The 18,873-nt window shown below is 35.9% G+C and overlaps 1 protein-coding gene across 1 annotated transcript in view; it reads left to right on the top strand.

Moving 5' to 3' along the window:
• The window catches only part of adgrl3.1 (adhesion G protein-coupled receptor L3.1), a 110,662-nt gene that overhangs the window by 75,689 nt on the left and 16,100 nt on the right, over positions 1-18,873 (top strand). Inside the window, exons 11-16 of the mRNA XM_082164606.1 lie at positions 11,024-11,146; positions 11,233-11,438; positions 11,544-11,720; positions 15,040-15,249; positions 15,652-15,872; positions 18,753-18,819. Coding sequence (XP_082020732.1) covers positions 11,024-11,146; positions 11,233-11,438; positions 11,544-11,720; positions 15,040-15,249; positions 15,652-15,872; positions 18,753-18,819 — 1,004 coding nt within the window. The remainder of the gene's footprint in view (positions 1-11,023; positions 11,147-11,232; positions 11,439-11,543; positions 11,721-15,039; positions 15,250-15,651; positions 15,873-18,752; positions 18,820-18,873) is intronic.

The raw sequence follows: 18,873 nt of genomic DNA, 5'->3' as shown, positions 1-18,873 counted from the left end.
TTAATTGTTAACCCAGGTAAATTATGAGTAGTGTGAAATGTGAAGCAAGATAACCCAGGATTTCGTTTACCTAGGGTTTAGAATTACCCAGTGTTAACTACTGTATGTATGAAGTATGAAAAGCCCTAAATTGTCCCATTTAATACTGAAACAGGTTCAGAAATACAAATTAAACTAGTTACAAACTATTTAATGTGTTCTGCAGACACTTTTGTTTAAACCGATTTGCAATAAAGGAACATAATTTGTCACAGAGCCAGCAATATTTAATGCCAGGTAAAATGCTGTGTTTATTAGAAAGATTAATTTGGAAACAAACTAGTACAGAGAAAAGAAGAAGAAGACTTTCCCGTGCCTTGATTTAAGGTTGTCGAGTGGTTAAGTGCTTGTGGAAGAGGTGTTTCTTCAGCAGTTTTTTTAAAGTTGGCATCCTATTCCAACAGAGAGGAGTGGAGAGGGTGAAGATTTAGGAAAGTGGTTTTGTCCCTCTTTGTGAATGAACATGAAGGCTCCGCCTATTCAGTGACCGGAACTTGTAGGAGTGTGTTGAGGCAGGGTGTGGGGTTCCAGTGGAAGTTCTGAAAGCCCTAAATTTGATTCAGTCAGAAAATATGAGCCAGCGCAGTGAGATCAGGAGAGGTGCAACGTGGGTCCTTTTTGGCTGATTGAAGACCAGACGTGCTGCTGTTCTGGATCATCTGCTGAGGCTTAGTCGCGCTGGCTGGAAGGCCGGCCAATTGAGCATTGCAGTAGTCCAGTCTTAAAATGATAAGAGGAAGGGTATGATTTTCAGGGTATGACAGGAAGGGTATGATTTTCCTGATGTTGTAAAGCATGAACCTACTGATCCGTTGTTGAAATGTGGATGTAACCCTCTGTTGGTCATCAAACGTAACCTAGTGTTGTAGACCCCATACTCTTAAAATATATTCAAAGGACTTATTATCACATCTTAAATAAAAGCATGGTTGCAATTTAAATATTCAAATTTATCGATTTCATTAAACCTTTTATGCTTCAAACATTATTAAATGTTAAAACATTATGCTTTGCATAGGACTGAATAAATGTTGAAATTAAGTGTTATTTTATGTGTTTTTAGTAAAGGGAAAGACCTGTTAGTGTTTAATGCAATTATATTCGACATTTAAAAGAGTTTCTGTTGAAGTTTTTATGGTTATCATTGTGCTTAAGTTAGGGTGTGGGTGGCTCCATGAAGGTTAACACTACTTTGGCCATATGAGCAATGACCATGACTGTGCTAATGCCAGTGCCAAGTAATATCTTACTTGCTTTCAAATTTAAATAAGTTACATTTAGTATGTTAGCTGTTAATTTAAACTGAAGCAGATAAGATTAATTAGTTCCAGGGCAACCACTCAATTATGTTGGAATTAGTTGGAACAAATTATTATTTTTTGAGTAATACATTTAAAAACGTGTGTTTATGTCGCAAAGTAAGTTCCTCTAACTCTGTGTAGTTTGTTGGTTGAACATTATTTCACTAGATTCTTTTAAAAAAGATTGATGCAAAAAAAAAATGAAGCCAAAACTAAATGTATTTTTAGTGTACAGTTGAACAGTGATGATCAACTGATGGGTTTGCAGGGATTCCAAGGAGCTCTATCTTCACAAGGTTGAGCTGGAGAAGATGCTCCTTCGTCCAATCCGAAGCAGAGATACAAGCTTAGATAGTGGTGTCATCAGTTTGAAACGACAGATAGAGCTGTGTATCCTCTGCATAGTAGTGGTAGGAAGCAATGTGCCTTTATGATCGTGCCCACTGAGGTTGTGTGTATGGAGAAAAGAAGAGAACCGAGCACTGAACCTTGAAGCACCCCAGTGATTAGCTGATGTGACTCAGACACCCCTCCTCTCCATGAATTCTTGAAAGATCTGCCTGTGAGGTAAGCCTGAAATAACCAAAGTACCGTACCTTGGATGCACAAATCAGAAAGAGTGGACAGAAGTACCTTTGGGGTTTACAGTGTCAATTGCACCCTTATTTACTCAACCGAAATGTAATAAACATTAATACTAATGAGATTTTCTCTTTCATTTGGTCTCATTCACTAAACATTGTGTATGCTATTCGTATTTATATGCACATTTGAACTTCTCACAAAAACGTTCTGCCTAATTCACACACACGTGCGTGCGCACATTAATTGATCTTAACATTGTTCTATGTTGATGAATTCGGAGTGTTCTAAACGAGCGACCGCGTGCCTGAAACACACAAAAACAAGACCCATATCTATGTTTAAAAATTCATCTTTACTGTTTATAAGGTAACCAAGAGTATATGATTTTTGTGTAGAAGTGGTTTTAGTTGTTCCTACATTTTTTCTTAAATTTAGAATGCATTGTAGAACTAAACCTATTGATGAATTATGATTTGTTCGTGAAAATGTTTGTATGCAAATTTCACGCATAAATTCGTGCATACGTATGCTTAGTGAATGAGACCCATTGTCCTACTAAAAAGCAAAAATCTCATAAAAAAATGTTTTAAAAACCATGCTAAACTCGCTCTGTCGTTCATACACAAATACACTGACAGGTTTTCTTATTCATGTGCACACACACACATATAACCATGACATTAATCAAAACACTGCTGAAATTGTATAGCTGCAACAATCACTCAAAACCATGAGCTCATGCACACACACACACACACACACACACACACACAAGGTTTACAGACAGGGTTTAAAATGAACATTCACCAAATGCAACAAAAAATTGGATTTGACGAATAAATGACAGCCAGTTGGCCTGTAACTTTTCTAGGAACTGCAGAATAATGCATGATTATTTCTATTTAAGCTATGATCAGTGACTGTTGAGAGACCAATATTTACTGGAATACTTTTTTTTATTGTCATAATAACCCCAGAACTTAATTTAATTTAACTTAATGCGTTCATGTAGAAACAAATTTATGACATTAGCCACCACAAGAACAATACTAAGAACAAAATCTAAATCTTCACGATCTCAGTTTTTTTTGTGAGTGGTGAAATTTCATGAGGAGATGCTGTGAGTGACACTATGACCCACAGGGAAACAACTGTTGTTGTTGTTTTTGTTGTTTTTTCACAGAGGAAACCAATTTTAAGCAGGGGTGACATGCACATGTTCATTCTGAGAGTGCAGTCCTTGCCTTAACAGCATGACTTAACAGCCTAGCAGTTCTTTCTATCAATTGCAACTTAACTTGATTTTTATTTTCAAAATCCACTTTGCTCATGAGTTTGCTAAAGTTGCATATGCAAAAGTTGTATGGGCCACTTTTATGTTACTTTATTTGATTCTTTTGTGGGCAATTTTAAAGCTTGAAAGCTTCAGTTCCTGATCATTGTAATAAGCGATCAGTACCATCTTCATACTTTTTTCCTATATTTCCAGTCATGCAGGTTTGGAGTGACATGATGTTGAGTAAATGTTGACAGCATTTTCATTTTTTTATTAACTGTTCCTCTAATTTTTTACAGTTCGCAGTTACAGAGAAAGACAGTGAAAGGATAGAGGGGAAGAAAGTGAGGGAGCCGGTGGCAAAGATTTGAAACGTAATAAGGGGGGACATGAGAACAGCTGGAAGAACAATACTAAGGAGGAGACAGAATTAACGGAACATTACCAGAGACAGAAAGAGTGAGACAGAGAGTGGAAAAGAGAGGATGAAATAGAGAGGAATAGAATAAATGAAAGAAAACAAAAATATAAAAATGAGAGAAATCGAGGCGGGGGGATGGTGCTCAGGGATCCATGCTAACCGCTCTATTCTGCTCCAGTGCTTTCACACAGTGCAAAGGGGGAAATTTATCGTTCCTGGCAAACAATTTATCCGCCATTCCACCACTCAAGGCCAGTTCACATGCATCTCGTTTGAGAAAAATAGCTCTCCATGGGATTGCCCTCTAGCCTGTCTTCCCCCCCCCCCCCCCCCCTCTCTCTGCGTATTTCATCACTTTTTGTATGTGTGTGCGCTTCTTTTTTTGTTGTTGCATCTGATCATCTGCCTTACTTGTTTGGCCTTGATGTTTTACAGGGTTGGTTTAGAGGGTTTCATTAAAGGATAAGTAACATCAAAAACTCCTAAAAAGATAACTGTTAGCATTCACATTCAAGGCAAGGCAAGTTTATTTATATAGCACATTTCATACACTATGGCAATTCAAAGTGCTTTACATAGAAAGGAATTCAAATATCACACTATGGCAATTAATCTCAATGGTAGTTGCTTGGCTTGTGCTGGATCCCTAAGAAGTGGGTAGTCTTTGCTCATTTGCACTTAGTTCTGCTGTCAAATTGTTTGGAGCCATCACCTGAGCCATAAATGGCATGTACTGTAACTATTCACCCTGAAAGCCAGAGGAAAATTACTTTATTACAATGTTGATTGGCTGATGCATCTCGAGAATGTGCACAGTTCCAAACCAATCACTAGTGTTATCATTGGCTGGGATGTGAAAAACACCAGACAGGGAAAAATCTAAATCCATTTCAGGCATTTAAGAGCATTTTATAAAAAAATTGGGCTCTGGTAAAACATTAACTGCAATATTATGAAATTGGACTTGTTGAGTCTGCCTAACCTTTTGCAATGCTTGATCAAACAAAAATGTATAAAACTGTATGAAACATTTGAAAATGTAAAAAACATTTAAAAATATTTTTTTTTACTTGAAATAAAGCTGAAATAAAATACAATTTAATTATTAGATGAAAAATGTAACAAAAAATGTTGCCTTGCCAACTAATTAAAATAAAATAAGTTGAACTTGAAGTACTAAATAAAAAAATAAAAAAATAAAAAAAAGCTAATTTAAAATATTTATAAAAACTAATAGTATGAAAATAATACTAAAATAACACTGGTATAGACTAAGCTAACATAATAATCGACTAGCAGTGTGATAAGCTAGTACGCTGTGGTTAGCTTGCAAAATGTAAGTTAAATAAATAAGTAATACGATTTTTTTTTTCACTCTCTATAGTTTCAGTTTATTAACAATTTGAAAGACATAACATAGTTCTGACGACATACAATATAAAGTGATGTTGTACGATTTTTAATCAGACACTCAACATAATGCCAATTAAAAGTTCTTTGAGCCAATAGAATCACTTTGGGATCCTACACTGAAAAACAAATGTTTTGTCTGTTCAACTCCATGTGGTAACATCTAAAATAACTTGTTTTTTTTAAATGAAATGATTTAAGATTACTGATTATAACTGAATTCAACCAACTGAAAAAAAAACAAGATTTTACTGAAGCATAACTGTCAGCAGATATAACCTGATTTCTCCAGCAAGGTCAAATAAGTTTGATATAATCTTTTTTTGATGTATATGTTGAAAGTCCTTTTCCACCCTGATGTAAATACTCTCAAAAATCAATTCATTACCCTTACTTATTTTAATGGAAGAAATGTTTAAACAATTTAATTTAGTTAATTCAAAATAAATCAGTTTATTTGGGTCAACACAATTTAGTTGGTTTAGGTCAAATTGATTTACTCTAGTATGTTTAACTTAACTTTTAGTCAAACTTAATTTTTTATGTTGATCCAACCAAATGTTTTTATTAATTTACTGAGGCTTAAGTTTCAGACAAGTAGTGTTGATTATATAATGAACCATTAAAAGAAGATAGGTATCAGGACTGACATAGAACATTGAGCGCCCACAAGCGCTACTCTTCAGCACAATGGTAATCATAAAATTCAATAACAGAAACTACTCTAAATGTCCAACAAAACCGAACATTAAACATTAAACTACTAACATCTTTCTCTTTACTGAAAAACACATAAAATAACCCTATATTAATCCCTAAATGTACTCTCCTAATGCAGTCCCTTGCAAAGCATGTTGGGAACAGATCAACTGCCCAGCTAGTTATGTAAAAAAAAAAAATATTCACATAGTTTCAACACAAATGAATTAAGTAAACTTCACTTTTAAATATATTAGGTGGATTGAACACAATGAAATTAAGTTGTGACAAATGTTAAATTGTGTTACCTTAGCTCATTTTAAATAACAAGAACAAGAGGTCAAATATTTTTTGTGTATATTCGTTTTATGATGTCAATTGTGATTTTCACTTTGATGCAACATAATGTGTATAAAAAAGTCAAATCTCAATTTATCTTTAAAGTAAAATTCGCAGATCAGCAAGGAGCCGCCAAACACAAACCTTTTCTTCTTATTTGTCCTTCAGAGCAGATGTCTTGTAGCTGACATGAGTTACGGTTATACTGCCCTCTATAGGTCTGGTGTGGTTTTAGTGCGCATGTGTCGAATGTGTCCATCCTGAGCTTTATTGGAAATTGTATATTGGGTCAATGTAACTCAATTACATTCCCTTGTTTTATTTTTTTCCAAAAACCTGTTTGGATCAGGTTACAACAACAAAATTAGATTTTATAGTTAGATTCAGGAAGAAATATCTCTGCACATGTTCACTTTTTACAGTGTAGATCAGAGCAAACTGTATTGTTTATTAAAACTGCGTCTGTCAGCAAGGTCTGACCATGCTAATCAGCTAAACTTTCTTTTGACCCATTGGCTATAAAAACATTTTGTAAATTGCTTGTTTTCTCTTTCCATTTTGCCATCTTATTGTTCCAAAATTCCTCTCCACATAACTGCACATTAAACATCAAATAACTTCAGATTTTATGTGATTGTGCCGTTTTGTTCAGCATGTTCGTTTCTAATGTGTACTGAAGACAGACTGGGAACTTGTTGTGGATGGGGTGCTAAAAAATCAGTCATGAAACATGGATTTATGCAACCATACATATCTGATGTATTTTATGTATTTTACATAAGACTTAATCAAGAAATGAATATGCAGAACTTCTTAGATGCTTTTCAGCAGTGAGCTCAAATCCTTTTTTTGCATACACAAGCCTTTCAGTAAAAATAAAATAGTGTTTTTATCATTATATTCTTCCTTTTTGATCTTCAATCTCAAATCTTAGCCGAAAGCTAATCTAAATCTCACAGACAAAATCTCCTACCATTATCCGTTTATTCAAATGAGAAACTTATTCCTCCTCTTATTCTCTCTCCCTCTCTCCATTCATCCTCCTTTAAGGCTTTCTGTATGCTGTGAGCTGTTCTTGTTAAATTAATGTGTACACTAAAGAGCGAAGAATATGTGGGAAATTGCTTTTTTTAGAGACTGAATGCAGATATTGTCATTTTTAGGTGAAAAAAAAGATGCTCTCTAAATCTTTTTAAAACAGAATACCAGAAGAACGATCCAAACGACTTGTCTGGTTTGAATAGAGCATGTTTATAGATTACGCTTGTGTGTTTCAGTGCTAGTTTTCTGTGAAGACTAGATTCAGCTAATTAGGTTAGCACAGTGTGAGCACCCCTGCAGCCTGTGTGTGTGTGTGTGTGTGTGTGTGTGTGTGTGTGTGTGTGTGTGTGTGTGTGTGTGTGTGTGTGTGTGTGTGTGTGTGTGTGTGTGTGTGTGTGTGTGTGTGTGTGTGTGTGTGTGTGTGTGTCTGCTTTGAAGGCACCATATCTGCTGTGCAGTGCTTGAAGTGCTTTATATAACTGGGCCGTTCTGTTTCTTATGGATCTCTCTCTCTCTCTCTCTCCTCTCTCTCTCTCTCTCTCTCTCTCTCTCTCTCTCTCTCTCTCTCTCTCTCTCTCTCTCACACACACACACATACTCACACACACACACACACACACACACACACACACACACACACACACACACACACACACACACACACACACACACACACACACACACACTATATCCCTCTGATCATTACCCTGGGGAGTGTGAGTTTATTACTTCAGGTTTTCTTTGTGTTTTCTCTGCAAGTATCTCACTTTCCACCTGAAAATATCCTTTCTTATATGTCAGACCAGAAAAAAAAGTGTCAAACAGGTAATCCATGGTGCGTTCAGCTCTAAGACAGGTCTGAGGAGGGTAAAAGCACTCCAAATCTGTCACAAGCTCATTGATTCAGTCATCTGTAGATGAGGGTATACAATATGTTACATCTCATCCAAAAACTACTGAGGAAATTTGCACCATCTGACTTGCATAATTAGAACTCATTTCAGGAACATCATTTTGATTATTAGATTTTGATTATTAGAGAGGTGTAATGTGATGTAGTTTGTAAATAAATTAATGTAATGATGACATAAAAGTATCATCTGTTAAATGAGATCAGAAGGGTGTTCAATTTTGCCTTTAATAAGGATTTTATCTAGTTTAAGATGCAACAGAAATCTGTATTTCATAAAACGCACACTTGTGCACGAACAGACACATACAGAGCTGTATTTTTTTTACTTTATATTACAAACCTGGGCAGAAAATTACATAAACCGCCTGTAGCTTGGCCTAGAGACCACCTGCAGATACGAGGGAAATGATTTTAATAATGCTCGCACACACACACATACACACAGATTCAGATGTGATTTAAAGATGTATAACTTCATCACACGCCTGTTGTATAACTCATCGCTCCTCTAGGGAACTGTAGACTTCACACACTGATGTGATATACCGCTCTCGCACATGCAGACACATACTTTCATGTCTCAGAGTGAATTTATAAAGCTCTTTGGCCAGCCAAAGGTGTCTTTCATCTTTACTCAATAAATAAACATTGTTTGCAATGCAGTGTCTTAAGCGCATACTGGACAATCAATAAACTGATTTATATATGGTCTTTGATAGATTTATGAGTTTCTACAGAAACACTGATTTGTGAATGCAGACATGTTTTTCCTTTTTCATGTAATAAAAAAACAAAAAAACATCTTTAAATCCCAAGGCTGTCTGCATGTTTCGATGGGGAAATTACTTTAATTCTTCAAAAATATTTTTCTACAGATGTGCTAAAAAATGTATACAACACATTTGCATATTTGATGTAAATAACATGTGAATTTCTATTCCTCACATTAACCTAATGCAGAATGTCCTATACCTACTGTGACAGGTGTTACCGACCCTTTGCTATCCCCACCCCCTTTGTCACTGTTGCTAGTTCATATCAGAGCCTTTAAAAAAAACTTTGGGAGTTGCGACACTCCCAAAGATTTCCATTGGAATTGAGGAATGTGGAAGTATCGCATGTCGTGGAGCAAGCAATAGTTCAAACAACCAATACTGTAGTTCCAGCATTGAACCCCATTCATTTCAGTGTTTCTCAAGCTGGTAAACTTTTTTCTCTTTGACATTTTAACACATTAGTTGAGCTCTCAGGAATCTAGAAAGTAGTGGTATTTTATGAAGCACTTTAATGTTTATTGTTACATAATAGATAGTTAGACTCTAATTGCAGTTAGATAACGCACAATCTTTCTCTCCCTGTAGGAGGTTGAATGAGTTTCTATGAAGACTGCCCATTCAAGAAATAACTTATCTATTGCCTCACTGGATATAGTATATAATAAAGAGTTTTGTTTGTAATAAATTGGGTTTGTTAACAGTATTTTAAACTTCTTTCATGGGTTAAATTCAGTATTTGCTTGCATTCATTAATATTCACTTGCTGTGTATACTGTGAGTATAAAACAACATTAGGATGGGAATAATTAACCTTTTAAATGTAACAGAAAAATCTAAACTTAAAAAATCTAGTGTTTGATCATGTCTAAATATATATTCAAATACAAAACCTAAATAAAAAAGTAAGCAATTATGACCGGCAATACTCTTGAGTTTTGAGCAACTAGACCAGAGCGATATACATGTATATTTATTAAAGAGCCATAGAGGCATCTTATGGTTAACCATGGCATTATATATGCCACCAGATGCCTCTAATTTGCATTAGAACTTTTTCTCTATTTTAACCTTAAATACAACACTAATTGTAACATGAATAATAAACATATAAGAATTTTTTTTATTATTTTAAATGGTCATTAATGGATCATAATTATTGCACAAATATTATTTAGTACTAAAAAGATAAAAAGTTACACTTAAGGAGTTTGGTCACTTTTGGCCGCCATGGAGTATGAGTGTGACCCTCGAAGGAATACCTAAACTCAAGAAAAGCATATTAATGTTGTCTCTTTATCTCTCCCCAGAAGAAAATGCTACTGTTAGCGTAGTAATCAATGCACAATAAATGCATATTATGCGTTAATGTTTACAAGGAATTGCTTCAAATATAGTGAAACTTCTGTCTATCCTGCTTAAACCCATTCAAACAGATTGACAGCACAGAGTTTTTTGGAACTACTGAGAGCTCCGTGAACCACGTGACCGCGTGGCGGCGAGATTAAAGCATGGCGCAACTTTGTTTTTCAGCGGCTCTGGCTCAAACTAGCCTTATAGAACATCCCATAGGAATTAATTTTTCAGTATAATATGCTTGTATTATTCTTTGTAATCTGTAATGAAGTGTGAGATTGCAAAACATCTTTTGTCTTTCTTTAAAGAAATTGTTAAATTAAAAACTGACTCGAGAAAAAGAAAGAAAAGCGCTTATCGCAGTCAACTGAAAAGAGAGAAGCCTCATTTGAAATCGATTACAAATGATAACATTAGCGTAAGTGAACAGAACTGCTTCACACATCTACGGTTCTGTGAGCTTTTTAGTAGCTGTCACCTCTAATGTGACCTGAATCCATATGTAAATGAATTAACATTATGTTATTACCATTAATTTACCTTGAAGCAAATGTGGGTGTTCTTACTGATGTGCACTCAAATATATTCATTTTATAATGAGGGGTGAGACAGAGTTTAATCCATAGCGTGAACCTCTCAATACTATGAAAAGGGTAAAAATACGGTGCATCATCTCTGGGTAACATGTCCGTGTGTCATAATTTTACATAGACTGGCAATGTTTTATCAGTATCTTTTCATATTTTCTTTAAAATTTGGTTTTGTGCTTTCTGAAAACACAGGACTTCTAATAGAAAAGAGCTAAACTTACAGTTCCCCTCGTGTCTGATAACAGCAGCATCTTATTATGAACATGTTTATGTTTTGCAGAACTGGAGGTGGCGCGTCTAAGTACAGATGTTAATCTGGCTGATCTAACCTTCCCTCAAACTGGATTATCCGGCAACTCCATTCATCTCTCAGCCAACACACTCAAACAGCAAGGACGCAACGGTAATCTGTCATTGTCCATTTGCCTCTTTTTAATTCACAATCTGACACTTCCCAGACTGACCGCTTCTGTATTTTCTATTCCTCAGGTGAGATCCGTTTGGCTCTGATTCTCTATAAGAACCTCGGCCAGTACCTGTCTACGGAGAATGCTAGCGTGCGGCTCGGCAGTGAAGCGGCCTATCCAAACTATTCACTTATAGTCAACTCACCTGTTATTACTGCAGCTATTAATAAAGACAGTAACAAAGTCTACCTTTCTGAACCTGTGTTCTTCACTGTCAGACACATACAGGTATTATATACACTTACATTTTCATCTTTCTTTTTTGAGTATTTCTGCCTTCTAGTGATTTCTGTTACTATAATGGAGTGTATGATGTGCATCTCCTTATTCCAGCAGTCGGAAGAGAACTTCAATCCGAACTGCTCCTTTTGGAGTTACTCCAAACGCACCATGACCGGATACTGGTCCACTCAGGACTGCAGACTACTAGGCACCAACCGCACTCACACGTCTTGTTCTTGCACACACCTCACAAACTTTGCCGTGCTCATGGCCCACGTTGAGGTCAAGGTATGTCTGTTACGTTATCAGTACTAATTTCATTAATGAATTTACTAATGAAAATGTATACTGTATATGAACAAATGATTTCTTGATTTGTTCAGTGACAATGAAAGAAAATTAGACAAAAAGATGGAAAGTAATTAAACGATTTTAATTAGCGAGAAGACACTGCAAGCTATTAACAGGTGAATTTGAAAAAAAGGTACTTGCTAATCAGAATGTCTTATTTTAGCATTATTTATATACTATTACATTTATTTATATTTTCCCTTTATTTTAATTTTGTTTCTTTTCGTTTTCATTTTGTTATATGTTAATGTTTTTTTAGTTTATCTATTTAGCTTTCATTTTTTTAAAATCTTGTTTTAGTTAACATTAGTCAACTTTAGTCTTAAACTTTTTTATTATAGTTAGTTGCCAAGGCAACATTTCAAGTTATTATTATTTTTTAATTCATCTAATATTTATATTCTACTTTGCTTTATTTTAGCTTTATTTCAATAAATGGAAAGTTATATATATATATATATATATATATATATATATATATATATATTTGTTTTAGTTAATATCAACACTGATTTGCTCATTATCATCAGCTGAAATGTTGTTGTCAAAAAAAAAATCAAAATGAATCAAATGTATAGGCCTATGCCTTGTATAATGGACTAAAATGAATGAAAATGACATGACAAAATATTAACTACATTTAAAGTTCATTTTCATCAAAAGACAAAGCTTAAAAAACTAACAGTGCCCACTATAGATTTAAACTATACAAACTATATACCCATGACTTCATATAACTGAAAACCCAGATTAAATGAATTTAAGGTAACTCTATAAGTTTCCAATTGGTCAAAGTTGGTCATTATTAGCTGGTCCAGACTAGTTAAGTGGTTTCCCAGCTAGACAGTCTATGACAGCAGACGTTGACCTGGTACCATCTTGATCAACCTAGTTTGAGCTGGTGGACCACCATTGCTTTAATGGTGGGGAACTGATTGAGCTGGTTGAGGACTTGGTGCTGTTGGGCAGTGAATGTCATGTTGAGTTTCATCCATAGTAATTTATGTGGCCACTGTAAGCATAAATTGATTATTAATGACTGGTGAAGTGGTGGTCATTGAATTTGATGCTGTACTCTTCTAGTAATTCGGCTGAGAATGGAATACTTTACAGCTAACCTGAAATTTACAACCAGACCCAGTATAAAAATTTGAACTGCACTCACTAGCACTGCAATAGGTTACGTTATCCACCACTAGGAGAGACATCACAGGTCTCCTGAAGCCACTCGGCTCTTGCCTTGGGCTATAAGACTGTGTAATGTGTGTTACAGTATCTCAGAGAGGACACTCATCTCTCTCTCACTGCACACAAACACACACATGCAAACAGTAATACATGGACAAAACAGATGTGGAAAGTCCAAATATAGTGTAGACTATGTCATGAACATGTCATGAGGTGTATGCATGTGTGTGCCAACAGAAGACTGCTGAAATGATTTATGCACAAAACGTAAAGGCAAAAGGTCACGATATACATAAATGTAAATGTTGTGTGCAGAGGGGAGGAGTGACCTTAAACATTCACACACACACACACACACACACACACACATACACACACACACACACACACACACACACACACACACACACACACACACACACACACACACACACACACACACACACACACACACACACCATTTGGACCCACACCCTTGAGGCTGCATTAATGGATGTTGCGTATATGTATGAATGATTAATAAAACCATTTAGTGTGTGTATACTTCTGTGTGTTCAGGCCTGACTGCACACATTCACTGAACACTGAGTCTTGTCAGTGGCAAATTTCTCACACTGAAATGAATGGACCATTCCGACAGACCCAGGCCCACAATCTGTGACTCTGCAAAAAATTGAATGCTCACCATTTAAGAAGTGAAACATTATGTTCAATTATTAAATATTTGTATGTATTTTATAATGCTTTCAGCCACAAAAAAAAGAGTACTGCAGTATCAGCTCTTTTTAACAAATTTGACCATGATTAAGTCCATTTTGCAGATCTTCTTCCAAAATCAGTGCAGAAAATGTAAATAATAATTATAATAATAAAAAGGTCTGCATATTCCACCTGCTTTGACCGATTAAGTTCTGCATCTTGTCTGAACTCTACCAGCAAGGCACTTCCATACTAGGAATAGGCTTGTTGAGAAATTTTGTAGTCAAGCTTACTACTGGTCAAATGTTTGGGGGTCATTGAATTTGTTTTCCTTTTTTTTTTTTTTTTAAATGGACACATTAAATTGGTGAAAAGTGTTAGTCAAGCGTTATTATAAAAAAAAATCTACTTCAAATAAATGCAGTTTTTTCATCACATGAATAAATTACATTTTAAAATATATCATAGATGACAGTTATTTTAATATGTAATTTTATTTCATAATATTACTGAAAGTATCTTTATTTGTGCGTATTCTGAGAGGAGTACCTCTCCCTTGTCCATGAAAATTGCTGTGTTTCTCTGCTCGCTTCTCGGCGACTGGCGCTTCCCCTCAGCACAAGCTTGGTATCGTTTTAAAACGCAGCATTCCAACTTTGCGAATATTCTCTAATAGTGAATTTTCGATGGCATGAGTCTGAACCAATTAAATGTGATTTTCACATTTAATTGGTTCAGACTCATGCCATCGAAAATTCATGCTGATGTAAACAAGATCTTACGCGCACTGACTGACAGATCCAAAGTGTGTGCACAAAGACAGACAGTGCGCAATCCCAATATACAACCCAATATACACCAATATACAATCTCTCTTGCAGAGTATTCACGCAAACATTATCTTTTATGTCTGAAGTGAACGTTTAGTTAACTGTTGGGGAAACATTGATGTGTAAAATTATATTAGATTGTGCGGTACAGTAGGTTTTAATATAAAGGCTGTCTGTTTCATTAATGTAAATCAAACAATTGTGGTATCATGGGGGAAAAAAAGTTGAATATATATTTTTCCTATAGATATTATTTTAAGGTATGGTTGCTAGGTGATTTTGTTTTGGAACCTTCAGAAAACTAGATTTTCTCAAAACTGACTTTGCTGACTCTATCGATTTTAAACAGATGTGGCTCAGTAATTTTTTGTCCGATTCCAACAAATTATATATCATTTTGAAGGTTTTTAATAGAATGTGAAAATAACAATAAATCATTTTTGAAAATTTGCTCATTGTAACTCATTTTGCCAGCACGGGTAACATTTACTGAATATGGACTAACATCATTCCCTCTTCCCACTCTCTCTACTTCTCAGAAAGCAGACCAGGTGCATGAGCTGCTGTTGGACGTCATAACGTGGGTGGGGATCCTGCTGTCACTGGTCTGTCTGCTCATCTGCATCTTCACCTTCTGTTTCTTCCGTGGTCTCCAAAGCGACAGGAACACCATCCATAAGAACCTCTGCATCTCCCTCTTTATCGCTGAAACGCTCTTCCTCACCGGGATCAACCGTGCAGACCAGCCCGTACGATACACACACACACCTTGCTCCACATGAAAAGGCCCACATATACACACTTGATGGACTTAGATTTATTGCAGAACACACACACAATTCCTTAAGTCGCCAAGTTGGGCACCTGACTCTTGTTAATTACAGAAATAGAGTGGGTCTTTGACCTCTCGTTAATAAAAAAAAAACCTCATTGTGTCCTTAGAGAGAGAGAGAGAGAGAAAGAGAGAGTGAGAGAGGAGAATATAAGCAAAGACAAATGGAAAATGACAAAGATAAAGTACTGAAAATCCGTCGGGAAATTTCTGAAGTGATAACAGAACAGACGGTTAATACTCAAAGCAGCTCAGATCACACAGATACTGGGTAGATGATTTCAACACCGTTTGTGCTCAGTGTGTGTCTTTGTTACAGATCGTCTGTGCGGTGTTTGCGGCCCTGCTGCATTTCTTCTTCTTGGCTGCGTTTACATGGATGTTTCTGGAAGGCGTACAGCTGTACATCATGCTGGTGGAAGTGTTCGAAAGCGAGTATTCGCGCACCAAGTACTTCTATCTCACTGGATACGGAGTGCCTGCTGTTATAGTGGCTGTTTCTGCCGCCGTGGATTATCGCAGCTATGGAACTGAAAGAGTGTATGTATATGGCACATACAGGGTGCATGGTGGACAATTGCCATTATAAAATGCGCATAAAGGGGTTAGTTGTTACTTTTTTTTTAAACATTCGCACCAGTGTTGCCCAGGAAAAAAGATACAGTTGACTGAACTGTATCATTTTCATTTCATTTCATTTCATTTTTTTTTTTCATCATGCAGCATGTGTGTAAGTGTGTGCCATTAAACAACCTTTTCAGTTAAATTGAACAAATGTAAGCAATATATATTTATATAAATATATATAAGAATTAAAAAAAAATTAAGTTACAACGTAATTTTTTAACTTTCAGTATAAAATGTGACAACTTGCCCCTATAGTTGCCTGAATGTCTGCCAGGGTGGTTTTGTTGTGTTCACTTGTTTATCCACCAGCTCTTGCAAAAATATGATTACAAAATTCTTACAAATATTTTAATTGAAGAGATGCAAAAGATAATTTTTGAAAGAAAACACATTTATGTAATTGGACTTTAAAATCAAAACCTAGTCTTATAAACTAATGTTTAGTTACAGAGTCTCCCCTACATAATTCAAATACAATCTTACACAATTATTCCACACAATATTTACTCAAAATCCACTAGAAACAAAAACAAAAAAACATATCACTTATTATTCATTGACAGCTCTCTGTAGATTTTGGAACAAACATAAGGGGGAGGTAACACTTGAATTGGCCAAGCGGACACAACTATCAGCCAATGAATCTGTCTGGCCAATGTATTGGTCTATCACTAGTGTGATGTCCAAAAGGCGTCTGTCGGCTTCCTTTCCAGTTTTGCTTGCAAAGACCCAGTTGCTTTCTTACTAGCAGTGTTCCCTAATGGTTAAGGAGGATTTCAGGTCCAATCTCAGGAATTAGTGACACAGGAAGAGAGTTACTGAGATCACAGACCTGCTCTATTAGCACTGTGCCCTTGAGCGAGACACATCACACCAGACTGCTCAAGAGGGAATGGCTTTGCAATTAGTGCCCTGAAAGTCACTTTGGATAAAAACACGGCTGCTTTGTGGCAAATTACTTCATGAGCACAAATAACCTGACTCAAATCATATATAATTATTTCATTAAAGAGATATTGTAGTTCACTGAAAAGTGGAAATTCCTTTATCATATGCTTACCCTCATGCCATTCTAAACCAAGGATGTTGAGCTGTTTTCGTACAAACAATGAAAGTCAATGGGGTCCAAAAGTTTTAAACTCCAAGGAGTAAAAAAAAAAAATTTTTAATACTTTTACTCAGCAAGAACGTGACAGTAAAGACTTGTTACAAAAGGTTTTTAGTTTCAAATAAACGTTCTATTTATTTAAGAATATTAGGCAGCACAAATGTTTTCAACATCATTAATAATAATAAATGTTTCAAATCAGCATATTAGAATGATTTCTGAAGGATCACGTGACACTAAAAACTGCAGTCATAGCTCCTGAAAATTCAGCTTTGCCAAGACAGGAATAAATTATATTTTAAAGTATATTAAAATAGGAAACAGTTATTTTAAATTGTAAAAATCTTTCACAATATTCTTGTTTTTACTGTATTTTTGATCAAATACATACAGTAAGACTTTAAAAAAAAATCTTACCCACCCCAAACTTTTGAACATTAATGTAAGTACACCAAATATAAATAAAGTTTACAAATACAGTCAAAACATGCTCCACTCTTTGAAAGCAATAAGCCACAAAATGACTTCTGATCAGTGTGTGTAGGAGATCAGAAATCCCTCTAATGCTGTCTTCTCCAGCTACATGTTTTGCAAGTGCCAAGCACATCAGATTAGGTTGTGCTTAAAGTCGCTTGTGTGTTCACGAGTTCTGAAATGGGCAAACTGGTGAAATTGCCCTAATTCATATTCATAAAGAAAACTGTTCAGCTGGCATTACTGCAGTTAGTGGCCAGACACAGCCATGAGGGATGTTCACTCAGATAAATATTTCAGCAAAAATCATCATTTAAAGATGAGATGCTGAATGTGGCATATGAATAAGTGGTGGTCACTCAAGCACACAGTCTCACCAGACCGCAGAATTAGGTCACACTCATTTAAAAACAAGAATTGAATGCAAGGGAGGGAGGGAAGGAGAAGAACACTATTTTACTGCAGATCCTGTTAACCTAAGCCAACAGTGGAGATCTAAACAGGGGAGTAGGGATCCTTATGCAGGGGAAACGTGGCCATGCCACTTTTAGAGCATTCGTCCCCCCAGTTTTTGGCAGATAATCAGTGCTTTTCAAACCTTAATGTGTCCCCCACACTTTCAAATTATTCCTAAACTCCACACAAACCATAAAGACCATGTCCCCATGGTGGAGAGGAGCATAAATTAAGGTGTTGTCATGGCAGATGGTTGGTGAAATCAGTGCCAGGCTGGTAAGAGCTAAAATACAGCACAAAGAGCATGTATGCTTGGCCTAATCCCAGCGTACATGAATTGAAGTTCCTAAAATATTTATAATCCTATTTGGTTTCTGCATTCTCTAGCATATGGTATCTGTTCTTTAAAGAGGGAGCATGTCTAACTTGGTGGCCTGGAACACACACACACACACATACATACACACACTCAAACAGTGTGTGTATATGTTCCACTCCTGCTGGGCTTTAGATGTGATTTCAGTATAGCAGAGATGAAGAGTTTAATAATTCAGCTCTGGGTTGTCAATCACCCCTTGAGGTTCCGAATGTTATGTGGGCGATGAGCCCTTTCTGAATGCGATGATCAACCAAACATCAGAACATTACATATTAACATTCCTTCCTGAAACTTAAACCTGCTTTGTTCTTAATTGGAAGGGGCTGGAGACCAGTTTCATTTGGAAATCTCTCTCTTGCTTTCTTTTTCTGTGTAGGTGCTGGCTCAGGTTAGATACTTACTTTATCTGGAGTTTCATTGGGCCTGCTACTCTCATCATCATGGTGAGTTTAACACACAGAAACACACACGCTGGGGGTTTGGAGAATGATAGAGCA

Source organism: Leuciscus leuciscus (genome assembly GCF_965113295.1).
Source record: "Leuciscus leuciscus genome assembly, chromosome: 3".
Taxonomy (NCBI): domain Eukaryota; kingdom Metazoa; phylum Chordata; class Actinopteri; order Cypriniformes; family Leuciscidae; genus Leuciscus; species Leuciscus leuciscus.
The sequence above is the reverse complement of the archived record's forward strand: the minus strand, read 5'-3'. Positions and strand labels throughout refer to the sequence as shown.